This window comes from Myripristis murdjan, chromosome 3 (assembly GCF_902150065.1).
Source record: "Myripristis murdjan chromosome 3, fMyrMur1.1, whole genome shotgun sequence".
NCBI lineage: Eukaryota > Metazoa > Chordata > Actinopteri > Holocentriformes > Holocentridae > Myripristis > Myripristis murdjan.
Window position 1 is genome coordinate 31,783,581 of NC_043982.1, and position 18,117 is coordinate 31,801,697.

An 18,117-nucleotide genomic window follows, 5' to 3' on the forward strand; every position below is an offset into this window, starting at 1 on the left:
GCAGAGGGGGGAAAAAGCAGCTCAGTGCGAAGCTAAAGCATGCATAATAAAAATGCATGGCCAGGGCAGGTTTAGCAGGCTAAGCTAGAGCTAGTTGCTGCTACTGTAGCCATAAGGTACAGGCAAGCAGCAGCCCGATGCAGGACTGCACACGGCGAGGAAAAATGAACCATGCTGCACACAAATTCGTCCACAGTTTTCGGCCTACATTTCCAAGGGCACATTTGAAAGCAGCGGCGTCCAAAGTGCAGCAGTTCACGATTCAGATTTTGCCCCCCTGGGAGAAATTGGTATTGAAGTGTACACGCAATATGATAGGCCGATTTTTTTGATTGAAGCGAAATTGTTTTAAGGCCGTAGTTGTGTCAGTAAAGGATCTGCAAACTCTTCTTTTCACTGCAGCCAGCAGCAGGCTTCATTGGAGTTGGAACAATGTCATTTTCACTCACTGCAGTGTGTCCCATCCGATTCACACACAGATCTGCTAAGACCAGGGGTGTAGTGGAGGGTGAACCCACTTTAACTCAATTTACACACCTTTTTATTTGCAGGAATTAAGTTTATTTTTGGGATGACACAAATCTTTGACTAAAAATCATAGCACACAACATAGTAAGTAACACTGGGTCCTGTAAGAGGAAAAAACATAAACCCTTTTCTAAAAAAAACTTAACAGATTTTTGCTCTATAATGTGGTTGTGTACCAGACAGTGACCACCGAGTGGAGGTCACAGCCTTTTAATTCACCACTACATCACTGGATATAGCCATCAAGTGAGTTCTGGAGCTGCTGTTTTTGATTTCCCTGAAAAATAAATGGCAGGCTTATTAAATTGAGCGTTTTTTTTTCTTCCTGGTGGCTGCATCAGGAGGTCTGGTATAAAAAGCCTGTCAAGCCCACAGTGGCTCCTTATTATCAGTCAGGGAGGTCAGACAAGAGGAAGCCACAGGGTCCAAGGAGACACACTTGAAACCTCGGTGAGTGAGCAAAGCATTCAAGCCTCTTTTTTTTTTCCAGAATTTGAGGAGTGCATGTGTGTATCTGTATTATTCCAGCAGTATTGAACGGTTAATTATGGAAAGATACCAGGGCCATTCGGTAGGCGACATTAATTGACATTGGCTCATTTTAGAGTTAGAACAGCTGGCCTGGAATAACATAAAACAAACTTACCTTTTATTTTTGTGTGTGATGGAGGCAATTGTCAATGTAAACGCAGACCTTTTTTGCAGACAGATTGCAAGGAATTTCCACACTTATTGTGTAAAAATGTATTGCGACATTTTGAACATCAGTATTGATTAAACCTGCAGGTTACAGGCTGACTCCATCAGCACCAAGCATGCATTAATTTTTACATGTGGATACATTACTTTTCTTAAAATCTGATAAGGTTATGATCAGCAATAACAATACCTTATTTTTAAAAAATGGTCATGCATTGCAGACTTCAAATTGATGCTTTTGGTCAAGTGTGTAATTGTGAAGCAGAGGTTATGTGTAAACTCAAACAAGGTAGCAGCAGTCCTCACTGAAATATCAAATAGTGCTAAAAGAGAGAATAAAGCTTATGGAATTTGCCGGCTCACATATATAAATATGTGTATTATTTTCTGAGGTACGTTTTCATGTGTAGTTGCAGCAACTCATGGAATGTTCTGAATTTGCTGAAAATGCAAATCTTTTTTTTTTTTTTTTTGGTTTTATTTTGTTCCCTTTTTTCAAAGCTGCTGTTAGAATTCAAACAATAAAGCTATAATTACACAGCACAAATGAATATTGTGATTATAAACTGTCAAAAAAAAAGAAGAAAAATCACCTTCTATAAGTGATGTGTGCTTTCTCAGTTTCTTTGCTGTGCTTTACACTGCTTACTGAGCAGCTCAGCCTCTTTTTTATGATTTTGCATATGCGTCTTAATTTATGTAATGAACAGTCTTAACATGCATTCATTTGTGCAGGGAGGATGTTATTTTGTTGTCGTGAAAAGGACTTCACTTTCATTTTGCTCAGAAGTAGGTGCTTGACTTGTATTCATGGTGCCAGCAGCATTTGTGTGACTGTACTGTGTGTGTGTGTGTGTGTGTGTGTGTTCCTGTTGGTGCAGACTGCAGTGTGTGTGGTGCTTCAGACGGTGGGCCGGGGCGCTGCTGTGAGACTCCTCCGGTTCTTCAGCGGTTCTGAAGGATGACCGCTGCACGGCTCACTATTGAATCCTGGTGAACGGCGTCTGATGTCCAAACGGCGGAAGCATGGCTCATGGCAAAGTGACCATCACTGTGGACGAGTACAGCTCCAACCCCACACAGGCCTTCACACACTACAACATCAACCAGAGCCGCTTCCAACCCCCACATGTCCACATGTAAGTACACACACACACACACACACACACACACACACACACACAGGGTCTCCAAATGAACTTCTCTCACCTGTCGAGGGCAGCTAACCTAAAACAGCTTGTGGCCAAAATAATTAATATACATTTTATTATATATACATTTTCGCCTACCTGTTTTGATTCCTATTTTAGGGTGCCCACAGGTCAAGGAATTTCTGGAAAGGGTCGTCCAGATAGGGAATGTCCTTTTTTTATTTATTAAATTTTTATTGTCATGATAAGTCATGAAATATTCTGGGCTTTTTTTGTCAGCCTTAATTTAAAATGTAGGAAACTAGTTATTCAGCATATGTAATATTTATTTTCCTTTTTGGCCATGTTTTACACACTTTTCCTGTGGAGTTAAACAGAATAATAAACTGAAATAAGACCTGTGAAGCTGAAGTGTGTTAAAACTTTTGGTTAGTGGAAAAAAGGTCATGCTGTGTTTATGTAGGTCATAGAAATTAAACATTTTAGTCAGAGAAAGTTACAAACAAGTCAGGGACTTTTACATTTGACAGCGCTGGAACCCTGTCTCATGTATAGAAGAGTACAGTTTTAATTTAAAACTTGCTCACTGACTTATGCAGTGGATTTTTTTGTCTTTATTTTTGTTTAGTGAGCTTGCATCTGCTTCATGTTGCCTCATGGAAATAACTAGCTTACTTAACGTTAAGCTGGTTAACCATCCAGAGAATGGAGAAGCAGAAGGTTAGATGCTTTGACTTTCAGGAGCTTGCTTGATACTGAGCTGTGCTCTGGTTTCTCTTGCTCACAGTCAGAGAGAGCGTACAGTGGCCGGCAAGGACAAATTTTAAAAACAGGCAAAGACTAATGACTTCATGTAATTGAGGCTTTCCGGTGTTACCATCTCAGAAAGTTTGCCGGAGAGTGTGGTGAGAGACCTTTATTGATTTATCCACCAAGGACACATTTTGACGGCATTTGGTGCTTGGTGGGTGTTAGTTTCAGACCCAGCATGTACGCACACTCACACACACACACACACACACACACACACACACACATATATACACACACACACCATTAAACATTTTTCAAGGTTCACGCATTATTGAGCAGATACTCTTTTGATGTAAAATGCATTTCTTCCGTCATGTACTGTGCATGACTTGATACTTCATGCTGCATCTGCATTGCATGGATCTTATTGGTTGTGCTGTGTTGTCAGTGTGCTGTGCATGGCCTTTGTCCACATTAGGGTGCTTTATTTATTTATTTATTTATTTATTTATCAAAGCAGTTATTTAGCATCACTGCTGTCTGATGTGGTTATGCTTTGGCTCTCATTAGTGGGTCAGAGAGCTGTGACCGGCCGCGCACACTGAGCACTGGTCATTTTATTTCTGGACAGATATTAACTACAGCACAGTGGCCCGCTTTGTCCCTTCTCCTAATTGCTGTGGTTTTGAGCTTGAGCAAAGTTGTGTGACCTTTGCTTTGTATATCATCGCGCAGTGCAGCCGCTAACGTTTACCTGCAGCCGAAGCAGGAAATGATTTAAGCGTGCACAAGCGGCCTATGATTATGCAGAAGTCTTTTGGATGCCAACTGATTTATTTGTCACTGAGTTTGATTTGCTCTTATGTTGAACTGTATCCTTTGTTGCACCATTTTAGCCACATGGACTGAAGCTTTATTTTGTTCTTCTGACAAAGGCTGGGTTATTAGCGCCACACACACACACACACACACACACACACACACACACACACACACACACTCACACACACTCGTAACACCCATTTATCTGCCCTTTCAAACTCTGTTGGATTACCCTGGATGACCAAAACAGATCATACAAATTCAATAAATCACCAGTAGGCAAATATTTGACAAGCCAGAGGCCTAACAGTTTGATTGAGGAAATAATGTAATGGAGTTAGGGCCCATGTAAACCTCACAATCTGATCATATTCATGTCAGTATAGTCCTAATTAAAGTAAGCATAACTGCGATAATGTGATCTTCAATTTTATTCACCTTAATAGACACCAGTCGTTGAACTGTGATCAACACCAAGATGGAGGCCGGATGCAGCGAACACTTGTGCAGACAGAAGAGACTTTATGTTACATGTGTTGCAAAGCACGAACATCACAAGGATCTTAGATGGGTATAATCACCGTGATGGTGATTATTTTTACACATGTTCAGGGGAAACTTAAGCAGATTGGACTACTGAAAGTTGTAGTGTACAGACTTCAAAGAAAAAAGGCAAAACCGGTGGCTCTGACACATGCTCCCTTATTTTTAGCAGAAAAAAAAATCTGACTCTCACAAATCTTTCTGAGTAATGAAAATAAGTCCTTCACTCGTGGAAACAGGCATATTAAGGGGAGTTCTCAGTCCCATGTCCTTCTCCTCAGCCCCAGCTTTGGCAGTAGCCGTATGATTGTGTGTATGTAAACGTAGTCACTGTTGTGTTTTGGGATCTTCTGCTGCGCGCCGGCCTGTCTGTTGGTTTGTTTCAAGGTTGTGCACCAGTTGTTATGTCAGTCCATCTGCCGCCAATGCTGACTAGAAATTAAGCCAAATAGCTGAATATGCGTCAAGGCTTCCATGTAACAGATCAGACTTAAGAGTGTTTACTGGTTGCACAGATTCTCAGTACAGTTTTATTTTTAGAGAAGCTTCCTCACTTTGTTGTTGTTTTCCCCAGATGGGAAAAAATAAATATATTACAAATAACACCTTTCAGCCTAAAAATGTAGCAAAACCATCTTTGCAGCAAACCTTTTTTTTTTAATATAAGGATCCATTTTAGCTGACATTTGTGTACTTATTTTTTGGGGTATATCGCACTTTTGTTTTTACACTACTATTCATATAATTTTGCAATTCTTACATGTTTTCACAACCTTTGAAAGCTCAACATAGTGCAGTGTGACCAAAACAAAAGTTCAGATGAAAAAGCTACATAGAGCCCATGTGCTAAATTGTAGCAATGCGTGGATCATCAGCTGTCATTTAGAGGGAGTTTGGCATCACACAAAATAGCTGAAAGCGATTTCTGATTCTGTGCAAAGTGTGTGTTACGGCTCTAGTTAGGACACAATTACAGTCAGTAAGTTTCTAGGTGTTACTAACTTTGAGAAATACTGCACTGATAAATGTAAAAATACTTTTTTACCATGCAAAAAAAAAAAAAAATCTTGTTTCTTGAAACCAAAGCAAGTAATTGTAATTCATAGTTGTGATCAAGGAATTTTTCAAACTCATGATGAAGATTGTTTTTGCCATAATTGTGGCGCCTTACTGTTTTTCCATTTTTGCTTTAAAACGTTTTTTTTTGAGGCGAGGCCCCTTCAGGAGCGTGATGTGTTGAAGCAGTGGGGCCTCTCACTAGATATGTGTTTGGATAAATACATTAGGCTGTTTCCTGGCCTCCACAGAGCCCGCAGTGTTTTAGCCTGTCATTCTTAAACTGAGACTGGGAACCCCGGTATCTCACACACATACACACACACACACACACACACACACACACACACACACACACACGCTCCCCCCATCAGCCCATCCCCCCGCTATGTTTGAGTGCTTATAGAATACGTGCTCTGTTCTGGGAAAGTAAGGCTTGTTTAGATTTGGGAGATAATGATCCGACTTGCCCAGGGTTTCTCTCTGACTGCATCCACAGTATTTGGACCTAAATAAAGTTGCTGCTTCTCTGAAACCAAGAGGGGAAAAACTCAAGTGAGGGGGTTGCCCGCTCTTTGAAATGCAATCCCTGCTAATGTTTTTTTCCCCCACATCTCGGTGCATTGACAATCCCTCCTAGACAGAATATTTAGATTTCTGTGATGGAGTACAGCAGCGCCTTTTGTGTGGTGTGGAAGGTATCGCTCTCTGAACCACATATGAAAACACACACACACACACACACACACACACACACACACATTCAGAGGGTAAAGGTACTGACCCCATCAGTGGCAATTACAAGCTAATGCTTTGGAACGCAACCCTGAAGTCAAAGTGAGCTTTATTTGGAGCATGGGACGTCTCTCTCTCTCTCTCTCTCTCTCTCTCTCTCTCTCTCTCTCTCTCTCTCTGAGCGACAGACTCAGACCAGCCCTGTTTGTATTTAGTTTATTTTTCTGTGCGTCTGTGTTGTAATTTTTTTTTTTCCTTTTCGCCTCGTGAAATGAAATGCTCAGCAACTTGGAACATATGCTTCGAGTTGAGACAGTAATCGCATCGCATCGAATTTGAGAGGGAACTGGTCCAGAAATGTGAGGCGGCCTGACGGACTGACAGGCAGCTGAAAATAAAAGGGGCCAAAGGACTCAGGACTGGAAGTCTGGTGGTGTTTCAGGGTGTCTGAAGATCCTCAAAAAGTCCTAAAATGTAACACCTGACGAGGTATTAAAATGTTATTCTTCATAGTGAACAAAAACAGGTGTCTTTGCTCTGCATGTCCTGAACAATGCATAACAGGGTTAGTGGCGCAGTGTGCACAATTGTGGCTTATTAAACGCGGCTCGAACTTAACTTTCCGTAACACTGAATTTTCTGGTGTACATTTTCTTATACTTTTCATCGGTAGGTTCACAACTTGGCTCTATTTTCACCACAATTCTTTTTTTTTTTTAAAGTTCAATTCCAGTAAGGATTTTTGAAAAGTCTCCAAAAGTCTTGATATTGAAACTTGAATTTCTGGATTCTGCGGATAACCCATGTGTGTGCTCAAAGGAGACTTCCAGAAAAAGACACCTAATCACATAATGGCCGGCCTTTATAGGTAGTGGACGTCTAAAATGCTGCCTGCCTGTCTGTACATCCTCACAAAGAAGCGCCGTTTGTAAACAGAGGAGAGCTCGCGTGCTGAAAACTTGGTGAGACTTTGCAGAGCACATGGTGTTAAAATGTTCTTTTCCCTCTTTTCCTTTTGAAGCGGGTGTTTACTCTATAAAACATCACTCACTCAAGATGCCTGGGCACGCCACATTAATTTGATCGTGGAAAAATGGAAAATCTTCGAGACCCTCCCCCCTCAGACAAAACCGGTTGCATCATCTTTTTCTCTCCGTCTATTTCCACATTTAACAAACTCCCTCTCCTCCAGATGCCTTAATTATTCCCGCCCTCTGAATTATTGAGAAGCTCATAAGTGTGAATCATTTTATGACGTTAGGCCAACACCGCCAGTGTTCATGCACATGAACATACTGACACGAAACCAGCGGGGATCGGCATCAAAACGATGCATTCATTTTAATGTCATCCTGGTTGCTTTTTTTCATCAGTGAACCCCTTAAGGTGTTGCTTTAAAATATTTCCCGTCTAAGTATAGCGGTATAATACCCCAAATGTGAGACCAGAATTTTCTAATTACATTTTTTTTATAAGGTTTATTATTTCACAAGCTCCTATATGGTGAGAGGAACCACCCAAAAGTAGGAGTTGTTACTGGTGAATGCATAAAATGTTTTCACAGTAAAATCCACATTTTTGCATAACTGAGTTAGCAGCTGGTGTGTGTTGGAGGAGGGCGCTCAACACGTAGAGTCACATGACGGAGGAAATCTTTGAACCAGCCGAGGCATTCAGATGATAATTAAATAGGACGTTTCCATCTCACTATTGGTAATAGTATTTTTACTGCTAATTTGACTCAATTTCCAAGACAAAATGGAGTTCATGTTGGTCCAAGAAGGGTGCCTGCATCTCATCCTGTATCATGTAGAGAATAAACACAATGAACTCTGTTTATTCAAAACCCTCAGCAAGGAAATTTCTTTGCAGGAGAGTAATAAACAGATAATTGCTAATTGTTCAAAAAAAGAAGTGAAAAACTGAAACGTAAACACTGTCAGCGCTTTCTATGTTGTTTAATTTAGCAGTAAAGACATTGTTTTTACTGCAAAATTGTGATGCAATTTTTGTTTTACTTTTTTTTTCAGCCTCTCCTGCAGAGTCAGTTGCACTAAATAAATCTTAATACAGAAGTGCTTTTTGGAAACACAAACAAGGAAAAAGCAAACGCTGCTTCCATCCAAGTGAATTTATGTTTGCTTCATGTTTTGCTTCTTCTGTTTTTTGGTTTAACCAGTCATTTGGGAGAGGAGGATGAGGCTGTGCTGTGTTTCCACTCAAGCTAGTTAAACTCTGCTCAGTTTTTTTTCCCCCAGTCCAGCCACTCCTTCCTTTTCTCAGAAGAATCTCCCCTTTCAGTTGCCAGGGCTGCGCCATTATGGCAAAAATGACAGTAACCTTTATGTTGCTGAATGCTGTGATCACAATCATCAGTCATAATGATTCTTCTCAGTTTCAGAGCATAAAATATTTGTTTTCACATACATTTATTTTTACTTTTGTCCGTGCAGTTTAGTTAGCAGACCCTGGAAGGTCTTGTTATGCAAATTCAAATCAAATCAGCCGGTGAGGCTACAACCAAAAGGAAATTTTGTACTTGTTTGTCATGAGGGTTAAAATCAAAGTGTCTCCAAATGTCAGCTAAGATGATGTTTTCAGGATTTTGCTCCCTAATGACGGACTGATCCATTCTCTTTCACTTTGTTGGTCACCGTTTCTCCAAAGACAGTCCATGTTTGGTTTCCCTGCTGTGCCTCCATCAGAAGTTTTGTTTCGGTCACATGGTGCACGTTGCACATTCAGTGTTTGTGATTGGTCAGGTGTAATGAAACGCTTACCAGAAAATATTATCAACAGTTTAATGTCACGCAGTTATTATTCACGGAAACATAAAACGCAGCGTACAGGAGTATCTGTGATTCATTGTGCAGCTCTGCTTTCCTCCCTCTCTCTCCTTCCCATCCATTCTGTTATTTCCCCTCTGCACGGTTTATGGAGGAGTCCTGGTAAAGCTTTGGCCCTCCTGGGAACAAAGAGCCAGTCCCATTTTGAGGGCTTTTGTTTCTGACGGCCCGCTGCTGCTAGCCGGCAGGAATGGCGGGGCTTTTGTAACAGGAGAACCCTTGATTAAGTTCCCTCTGCCACCCCTGGCCTGCTGCTAAAGCCCGGGGGTTGGGTGGGCGGGTGGTAGGGCAGTGGGGGGGTTAAGTGACAGTTGACATTGGACAGGTCTGTTGTTTTTGAGATTGAAGCCCTTTTTGATGTCCTTGAGACGCTGGCCTCTGCGACCCGTAGCCCGGCTTCAGAGCAGACTATCTCCCGATGATGTCACTTCCTCCCTGTTATGAAATCGAGATAGAGCGAGGCGAGCCTGCACCTTTTCACATGATGGGTCTGCCCCTCGTCCGGTTTTCATCTGCCGCTCATTATTCAGCGAGGCCGATTGTTATTTGCAATGCTAATCCCTTTCTGCCAGACAAATACGTCTTTTTAGTTCTCTTGGAATTGTAATCAGTGTGGGGCACAAAACTGAAGAATAGTGCTACGATACTAGCAGAAGTAATATTAGTTTACCAATTACTCCCTGGGCACAGTATAATACTTGCTCTGTTACTTTTCCATTACAACTCCTAAAACTGGTGGCACATTTATTTTCCTGTGAGTGATCGGGAGATCAAGCAGCACTCATGTTTAATACTCCTGTTATTCATTTGTTCTTTAAAATCAACGTTGTGATTACTTTTATTTAGCGACAATAAACTTTTCTGTCATTTTTCCTGTGAATTAGCAGACAAGATGTTGAGTAGTCATGAGGAAAATAAACTGGCAGTGGGGATGGGTTGTACTTTTGTATAATTCAACTTATTCAGAGCGACTGATAACAAAAATGGAGACTTATTGCTTTTATTGGTCATCCTGAAATTAAAAGAATTTGTTGCGCTATTTTTTTTTTCTTGGAAAAGTGATATTGCTGTCATGTGTCACTGAGTTGAGGGCTGGGTGTTGCCACACACACTGTTTAGTCACTATAATGAAAGGATAATTCTTTTCACGTCTGCTCTCAGGTGAAAACATTGTGTGTCCAAAATGCCAGCTTTTCAGGAGCTAACAAAAACAGACTTGTTTTCAGCTTGACAACCATATTTTTTTTTTTCCAGTTTTATCCAGTGGGCTTTTGAAAGGTTTTATAAATCTAGGCATGATAAAATGTTCTTATTCTGTTAAGGGCTGAGTGATTTTTCAACTGAACTTGATATGTACAAAAGGAGGGCAAAGCAGGACTTGTTTTTGGTGTTTTGCACTTGTCGGGCTGCGTTTGAGCAGTGTTGCTGAGTATGGGTTGTTACACACAAGATGCAATTTTTATGGCGTGAACATCTAAAAAAAACAAACAAAACAAAACTACTCACATTTTGGTAAAAATCTCTTTGTAATGTACCTGCATTCACTTTTGGCTAGTTAGCAAAAACAACAATCAAACAACTAAACAGCACCAGAAATGTGGTGTCTATTGCCAATATCTTTTATTTTTTTTAAACAATGTTCATGTGTTTAAAGTTGGATTTTTCCTGAAATGAGTCTAAAGTACTCAAGCTAAGCCTAGCCTAGTCCCATCACACCCAAATAGCTGCAGCAGCTTAGCTTGATAGAGTGAAGCACAATTTCCAGATCGCTTGAAATTGGTACAACGAATTATATTTGGACAGGATGAAATGAAGAAAATGGTTAAAATAAACAAACTAACTGAAAATTAACTTGGATACCGGCTCCCAAAACACATGGAAAGAAAAAGCCCATGAGTGATGGATGGTGAGGTGGTCGTGTTTGTGTGTGTGTGTGTGTGTGTGTGTGTGTGTGTGTGTACCGTGCTGTGTGTTCAGGTAGCGGGTGCTCCACCTCTGTGTCGTCGCAGCATTTGGCTGCTTGGTGTCTGGCCCTGAGGCAGCGGCGCCGGGCTGCAGAGCGCCCGTCTCCCAGCCCTGCAGCCAGAGGCCTGTCAGCAGCACAATTAAGGGCTGTGCCGTAATGAAAGGGGCATTAGCAGAAGCAATTTATTTCTCAATGCAGTGCCGGAAGGTTCCTTCGGTGCTGATATTCCACGCAGGCATTGTGTGCCATACTTGTCCATTATGGCAGGAAGGCAGGGGGTTGAGGAGGATGCACCCTGGCAGAATAAATAGAATCAGAGGGGGTGGGGGAACATATTTTTAAAAATTTCTTTGAATTTGGCCCACATTTGGATCTTTTAACGCCGTTCCTTTTTTCCCCTCCTCCTGTGTAATTTTCATCATTCTGAATCGACATTCTCTGTTTTTGCCTCTTTGCTTTTTTGCTTGTTCTCATCTTCCACCTTTCCCTCGTCTATTCCTTGTATACCCTTCCTTTTCTCCTCCCTCTCTCTCTCTCTCTCTCTGTCTGTCTCTCACCGTTATTCCTGTGTTCATTTTGTTCCTCTGAAGTTTATTGAATTAGCGCAGACAGCTGAAACGCAGAAGATAAGAGAGGCGCTCTCTGCTCCTCTCAGAGAAATGGTATTGCACCGTGGATGAGTGAGCGCTCTGTGTGTGTGTGTGTATGTGTGTGTACGTACATAGGAGGGGGAGGGGGACTGATGCAGAGGTTATATACAGAGGAAATAGGGAGCAGTGTGTTTTGATGTTTCTCCTGAAAGAGCGATAAAAACATTGTGATCTCAGTGGAAGACGACTAAGTATTTGTCTCCGGTTCCGCAGTGATTATCTTTTTAATTTGCTCTCCCAGCGTTTAGCGCCCTGGCCACACAAACATAAAAATTTCTCTGCGTGTTCAGTAGACAGTGTTTGTGGTGAAGTTCGTAGAGGAGGTGATGAGGAACAAAAGGGGCATTGACAGTGGCTCTACATTCAAACACGGCCCTGCAATATTCATCTCCACTGCTGCACTCCCTGCTCTGTCCCTTCGGCCAGATTCAAGTCACAGTGAAATGAAGAATTGCATATAGTAATGCACGCCTATTTTATAATTAATGCTAAAGATTTTTTTAATGTCAAAATCCAGTCTTATACCCTCTGGAAGTCTGATCATTGGTGTTTACCTTATACCATACCAGAAGGCCTATGTAAAAATTCATCCTATAACAGGTTTTGAACACATGGCAGAGAAAACCGTGTTACCTTTTCCCCTAGACAGAATCGTTGGGTTATTGTTTTTGCAAAATTAGTAGAAATATGGATGATATTTGCAGGATAATTATTCCTAAATACGATTTGCAAATATTATCCTCACCTATCAACTCCTAATGAATGTACCCTCTTTGTCTTGCATAATTTCAGACTCTTCACCGTTACATAAAAATCACTCTTTATGAACTACGTTTACATGCACACAAGAAATCAGGTTATTGTGAGTAACCAGATTATGGCAGGAAATTGATTAACGTGTTTACATGTGTTACCTTCCTGTGATTACTCAGTATCCTGATAATCAGGTCCAACCCCCCACCGCCGGAGTCTTGTAGGGATTTCCCTGATGGGGGTGGCAGATATATTTTGCTTCTTTATGTTTTCATCAGGGCATAAAATTATTAAGCATTCTTTAAGGAATTTAGCGCAGATTGTTTTTACTCTCCCAGTCGTTGTACAGTGTGCGTTTATTGTGTCAGTTTCCTATCCGCTGTTTTCTCCTGCACATGCATGCTTTAATCGTTTTAATCGGGATTTGAGAAAACAGATGCTCATATGTGACATTTATCCGATTATTTTAGTGCATGTAAACACAGTGATAGTGTCAGTGTGAATTATTAGAAAAGTGCAGCTTTGTCTCTGATGGACTGTAAACAAATGAATGCGTCTTCATACTGTTAAACATGTATGAATAGATCCACTCCTGGATCTATTCAGGTATTCAGTAGCCTAATTCCACATTTGCCCTTTGACCCTGAGGGGTTTAGGTGGATGTCCTCTTGCAAGTAGGTTTATTGACTAAAAATCATTAGCATGTAATGGCTGCAGGAGGACTTGGCTAACAATGAGGAAGCAGGAAGCAGAGAGAGGAGGATGAGTGCAGTTGGTTGTAGAGGCTAATCCCTTGGCAGCAGGTGACTGCAGGTAAAATGGAGAGAGCCTCTGGCCGACTCCGCCCCCACAGCAGTGATTGACATGTGTTTGTGTGTTAGAGGATGGCAGCATAGAGGTCGTCGACCCCATTAACCCCAGCAAGAGTGAGGAAGCGTCAAAGTCAAGCCCATCCTCCACCAGAACCAAACGAAACCAAAACCCAGCTCTGTTTGTGTTGGAAGAGACTCTGAAGGGAAAGAAAGCACAAAGCCCACCAGACAAATACAGCACCGATTATTATACTGCAGAGGGCAAAATTACACAACCACCAGCTCTTTATGGGACGATATGAGAAAATGGACTGGGTCAAGTACTGAAAATCAAGATCCTTTAATTGATTTAAACTATCAAATCTGCGTTCAGTTATTGGCTGTTTATCCCACATGTAAAACGTAAGAATAAGGCTGTTGAAAGGTTTGAAAAAGGATCAAAATGTCTTAGGTTAGCATGTGTAAAGTCAGTGACTTAAAAGGCAGTAAATACAGGTGAATACAGTTTTTTTTTTTTTTTTTTTCTTTTTTTTTCAAAGCTTAAATTTAGACTTGGATGCTTTCATGGCCTCATTTTTCTTCCTGTGGAAAAATGCATCAGTTCTTGTTCTCATATATATATATATATATATATATATATTCTTTTCTTGTTTTTAAGCTTATATTTGTTATAATTCTGAAATTGCCTCAATATTTACTCTACCAGGTTTGGAGAAGTTCTTAAAAAGACTTAAATTTGACTTCATGAAATTTGAAGACACCCTGCTAAAGAACACAAAGGGAAGCGGAGCAGCGTTGTGGAGGCCATCCCTGGAGGCTTATTAGTGAGACTTTCCAGAGCAAAACAAACACCACTTAAAACATTACACATTTAAACAATAAGGTCCTAACGAGCAGATGCAGATGAAGGGGAAGCGACTAGTTGAAAAGGGATTTTTAAGCCTCTCGAGCGCTGAGACATGGATTGTGCTGAAGATTATTTTGGGTGGCAGTGAGGTACCACCTGCAAGCTTCTTAGGATTACTGGCCTCATCTAGTTAATGCCACTCCTTTATACTCTTTCCTTGTGTTTTTCTATGCACTAGATAAACTAAACTTTAACCTAATTGAAACGGATTTCATGGTTCAAATTGGTAAAGGATTGCGGCTTTCACCTGGTCACTCTAGACATGTTACACACTGTTTTCGTACGTCATAAGTCTTGAGGCGGTGGATAGCTGTGCTTTTAATGTAACTACATCGATTATTTATTTATGGTGAAAATGAACTGGTTTAACTGCATAGCTCTCTGGCTGCGGAGCAAACAGCGGCTGTCTGTTTTAGATGGCACGGAAGCTCGGGAGGTTTTCAGCCAACCTGGAAGTGCTGCAATCAATCAAAGTGATTATGTGGCGTCCTTAAAGACTGCGTCAAGTCAGAGAGCGACAGGGATGGCGACCTCTTTATCTGCTGCGGGAGTGAAGTGTCACGTTTGAACGAGCGAGCTCGCGCTGAACTTTGACCCAATTTACTTGTGTGTTTTTCCAAAAGGCCACAGAGCCAAGTGTGCTCCGTCAAACGAAATATCCTCCTACAGACATCAGAGAGCGCTCCCCCTCCCACCCTGCGTTTCACCTCGCTCCCTTTTTTCTGTCTGCTCTCTGTATTATATGACACATGTAACCAATAACCAGGTCTGCCTTTCATCCACAGTTTTCCAGTATTTAGTTTTTCTTCTTTTGTTTCATATTTACCTTGTGGATTTTTCCACCGTGCAGAAATTTTAGGGCACAGCACCTCAGAGCTTTGCTGTGTTGGCTTGTACTGTATTTGGGATTGAGGAAACGCAGCGTTTGTGGTGAAACAAGGGCTGCACGGTCATTTTTATGTTTCCATGATTCTTATATATGCAATTCAGAATTATTTAACTGTGTGCTATATTTTCAATTCCTCTGAAAGTTCGAGCGTTGTATGTCGAGCGCTCCCATCATGCCTGACCAGTTGCAACCTTTAAATACACATCATTCACTGTGCGACCGAACCAAAAGTGCAGCTGGAGAAGCAGCAGAGAAACCTTAATAAAGCATCCGTGGACAAAACGAGCAATTTTGCTTTCATTTCTTGTAGTGAATCATCGTCTGTCATTTGAAGATACTTTGGTTTTAAACCAGATGACCACAAAAACAGAAAACAGATTCTGGGCAAAGTTTGCCTTCAGATTGTAGCTGCACCCAAAAGTAAATAGTAAATATTTCTTTGAAATATGTCTTTGAATTCTTTGAATTAAAGTAAGAATTAGACGGTGAAAGAATGAGAACAAGATGTTCCACTTGCTGTTACTTTGAAAAATAATGGCCTGAAAGAGTGAAAATATTTAGGCCAATTAGTTGTTAATATAATAGTGATACAATAGTTTTGTTTCCTGAAACTGTGACATGTGTTTGTGACAACAGTATTTAACAAAATAAATATAACATAAAACGATGCAGCCTCAGGTAGAAACTTAAGGCGTCTTTGTCTCAGGACCACAGAATATTTCATATGTTTTTTTTTTTTTTTTTTCCATCGAGCCGCAGCCTCGTGGATATTTCGGCAGCTTGTGTCAGCTCCAATGTCATGGCAGATTTGAGAGTGTGCTCCAGCCCTCCTCCAGCATATTAGCATTTTCACTCTCCCCCGCTCTCTCCCTCCGCTGTCTTTCCCTCTTGATGTTCTGAAGCACAGACACGTTAACACGAACTTTCATGCTCGCACAGTTCACTCTGTCACAGGAGAATATTCTCTTACCTGCTGCCGGAGCGCGGGAAGACTGACTTTTTCATTTTCTCTGTCTCCGTTTACAGCAGATGAGAGGCCTGCGTTGCACTGTTGAACTCCGGCACTGAACTCCTGACTCTGTATACATTACTAATGAACCAGCGGATTGTTATACAGTCATATGTTAACAGGAAAGACAGGGGCTGACCTGGCTCTCTCTGTGTGTGTGTGTGTGTGTGTGTGTGTGTGTGTGTGTGTGTGTGTGTGTGTGTGTGTGTGTGTGTGTGTGCTTGTGTGTGTGTGTGTGTGTGTGTGTTTCAGTCAGACTAATGCAGCATTATCATGTAGGGTCCTTGGCCAGACCTGTTCTAATTGATAGGGGTTGGTGGTATTTACTTACAGTCTCATGGTGGATTAAATCTCAAAGGAATGGAGAGGAGATGGAGCTTGTTTTTCTCCCGGCTTTATTTTGATAAACACATTTGTGTGTCTTTGTGTGTGTGTATATATGTATGTATGCATAGATGTGTGTGTGCGTGTGTGTGTGTGTGTGTGTGTGTGTGTGTGTGTGTGTGTGTGTGGAAAAGCACCCGTGTGCCTCTGCATTTGTCCGTCCTCCATGACTACAGCTGTCGAATCCTCTAAAGCTGCATGACGTCTCGGCACCACAGAGCACCAAATCTAATCAGCAGCTACCCTGCAAAGTATGCATTCCTCTGCTCGCTTGGTGTGTGTATATGTGTGTGTGTGTGTGTGTGTGTGTGTGTGTGTGTAGCAGACAGACACTTATTTACTGCACCCGGTCAATAACAAATATCATTATCTGTGTAGCTAGTTTTTCATTTCATGTTGTCCACTCGCCGTATTTAATATGGAGTGCAGGTCCTGCAGCGTTTCAGAAAAAATGGTAAAATCTCCCAGTGAGGCGGTGGGGCAGCAGGACGGCTGACTACTGAAGGCAAACTACATACATGACTACAGACTCGACTGCAGATTTTTAGGCTGCACAGTATAGATTAGTTCAGATTATAAATGTTACACATCACAAACAGACTAACAAGTATTTTCAGTGTTGATTCGTTCTCGATTATTTTCTTGACTAAGTCACTAATCTGTCCACTGTAAATGTTAAAAATGACAAATGGCCATCACAAGTTACCAAGAGCCAAAAGCAATATTTTAAATTACTTACTTAGTATTCGTGTCATAATGATATGAAATGGAGAAACGCAAGCAAATGTTTGTGAAGCTCTAACCACCTTTTGTGTGGCATATTTACTTGGAAAATTATCAAACCAATTAAACAATCATAATTACGAAATAATGATTATTTTTTCAACTAATTTATTATTTTGAGCATTTTTGAGGTTACAGACAATCGACAGTGCCCTCCATTCAGGTGACCTTGCAGCTGTCCACTCAAAAACGAGAGCGAGAACAAATTCTGGGCCTTTTGTGAAGCTGACCCGTCTCTGATATTCTGCTCAACCTTGCATTTTGGGAGGCTTATTTGTGAAGCAATTTTCCTGTTTTCTATCTCAGTGCAATGTGTCGCCTCCCCCCCCACCCCCCCACCCCACCCCAAGAGGTTTTCTTTTGTGCCGAGATGCCTATTTTCCTCATCTGTTATTGACGTCTTCTCTACTCCAAAACCTTTTTATTTTGTCTGGTTCTGTGCTGTGTTTCCCTGCCATGTTTGTGCACACATGCAAGTTATGTGTGTGTTTGTGTGTGTGTGTTTGTGTGTGTGTGCGCGTACTTGTCAGGTTGAAGATAGGAGCGTTGATTATGTGTCTGATGTTGTCTGCAGAGTGACATCCCCTCTAATGAAATAATGGTCTAGTGGCAGAGTGCTGGAGGATTGCACATTGCTGACTTCAATTACAGACAAGAGTTTTTTTTCTCCCTCCTTTTAGTCAGAGAAAAGTACAGGTTTTTTTCATCCTTTTTAAAAGACATGCTTGCACTGAACAAAAGAATGAGTAAAAGGCTCTCCCAGCCAGACTTGGGTCTAAGTGATTTTTCTTTACATAATGGACCAAAAAGACATGGCATGCCTTAATTCAC

At 41.3% G+C, this 18,117-nt stretch overlaps 1 protein-coding gene across 2 annotated transcripts in view; it reads left to right on the forward strand.

Annotated features, from left to right (window-relative positions):
• mpped2a (metallophosphoesterase domain containing 2a) overlaps nt 1–18,117 on the forward strand; it is a 67,618-nt gene that overhangs the window by 803 nt on the left and 48,698 nt on the right. The window contains exons 1-2 of one of the 2 annotated variants that reach the window (XM_030048364.1): nt 699–978; nt 2,109–2,366. In XM_030048364.1, the coding sequence (XP_029904224.1) occupies nt 2,254–2,366 (113 nt within the window). In that variant the 5' untranslated portion in view covers nt 699–978; nt 2,109–2,253. Of the gene's footprint in view, nt 1–698; nt 979–2,108; nt 2,367–18,117 lie in introns of those variants that run through there. The other variant, XM_030048363.1, reaches the window with a different exon arrangement.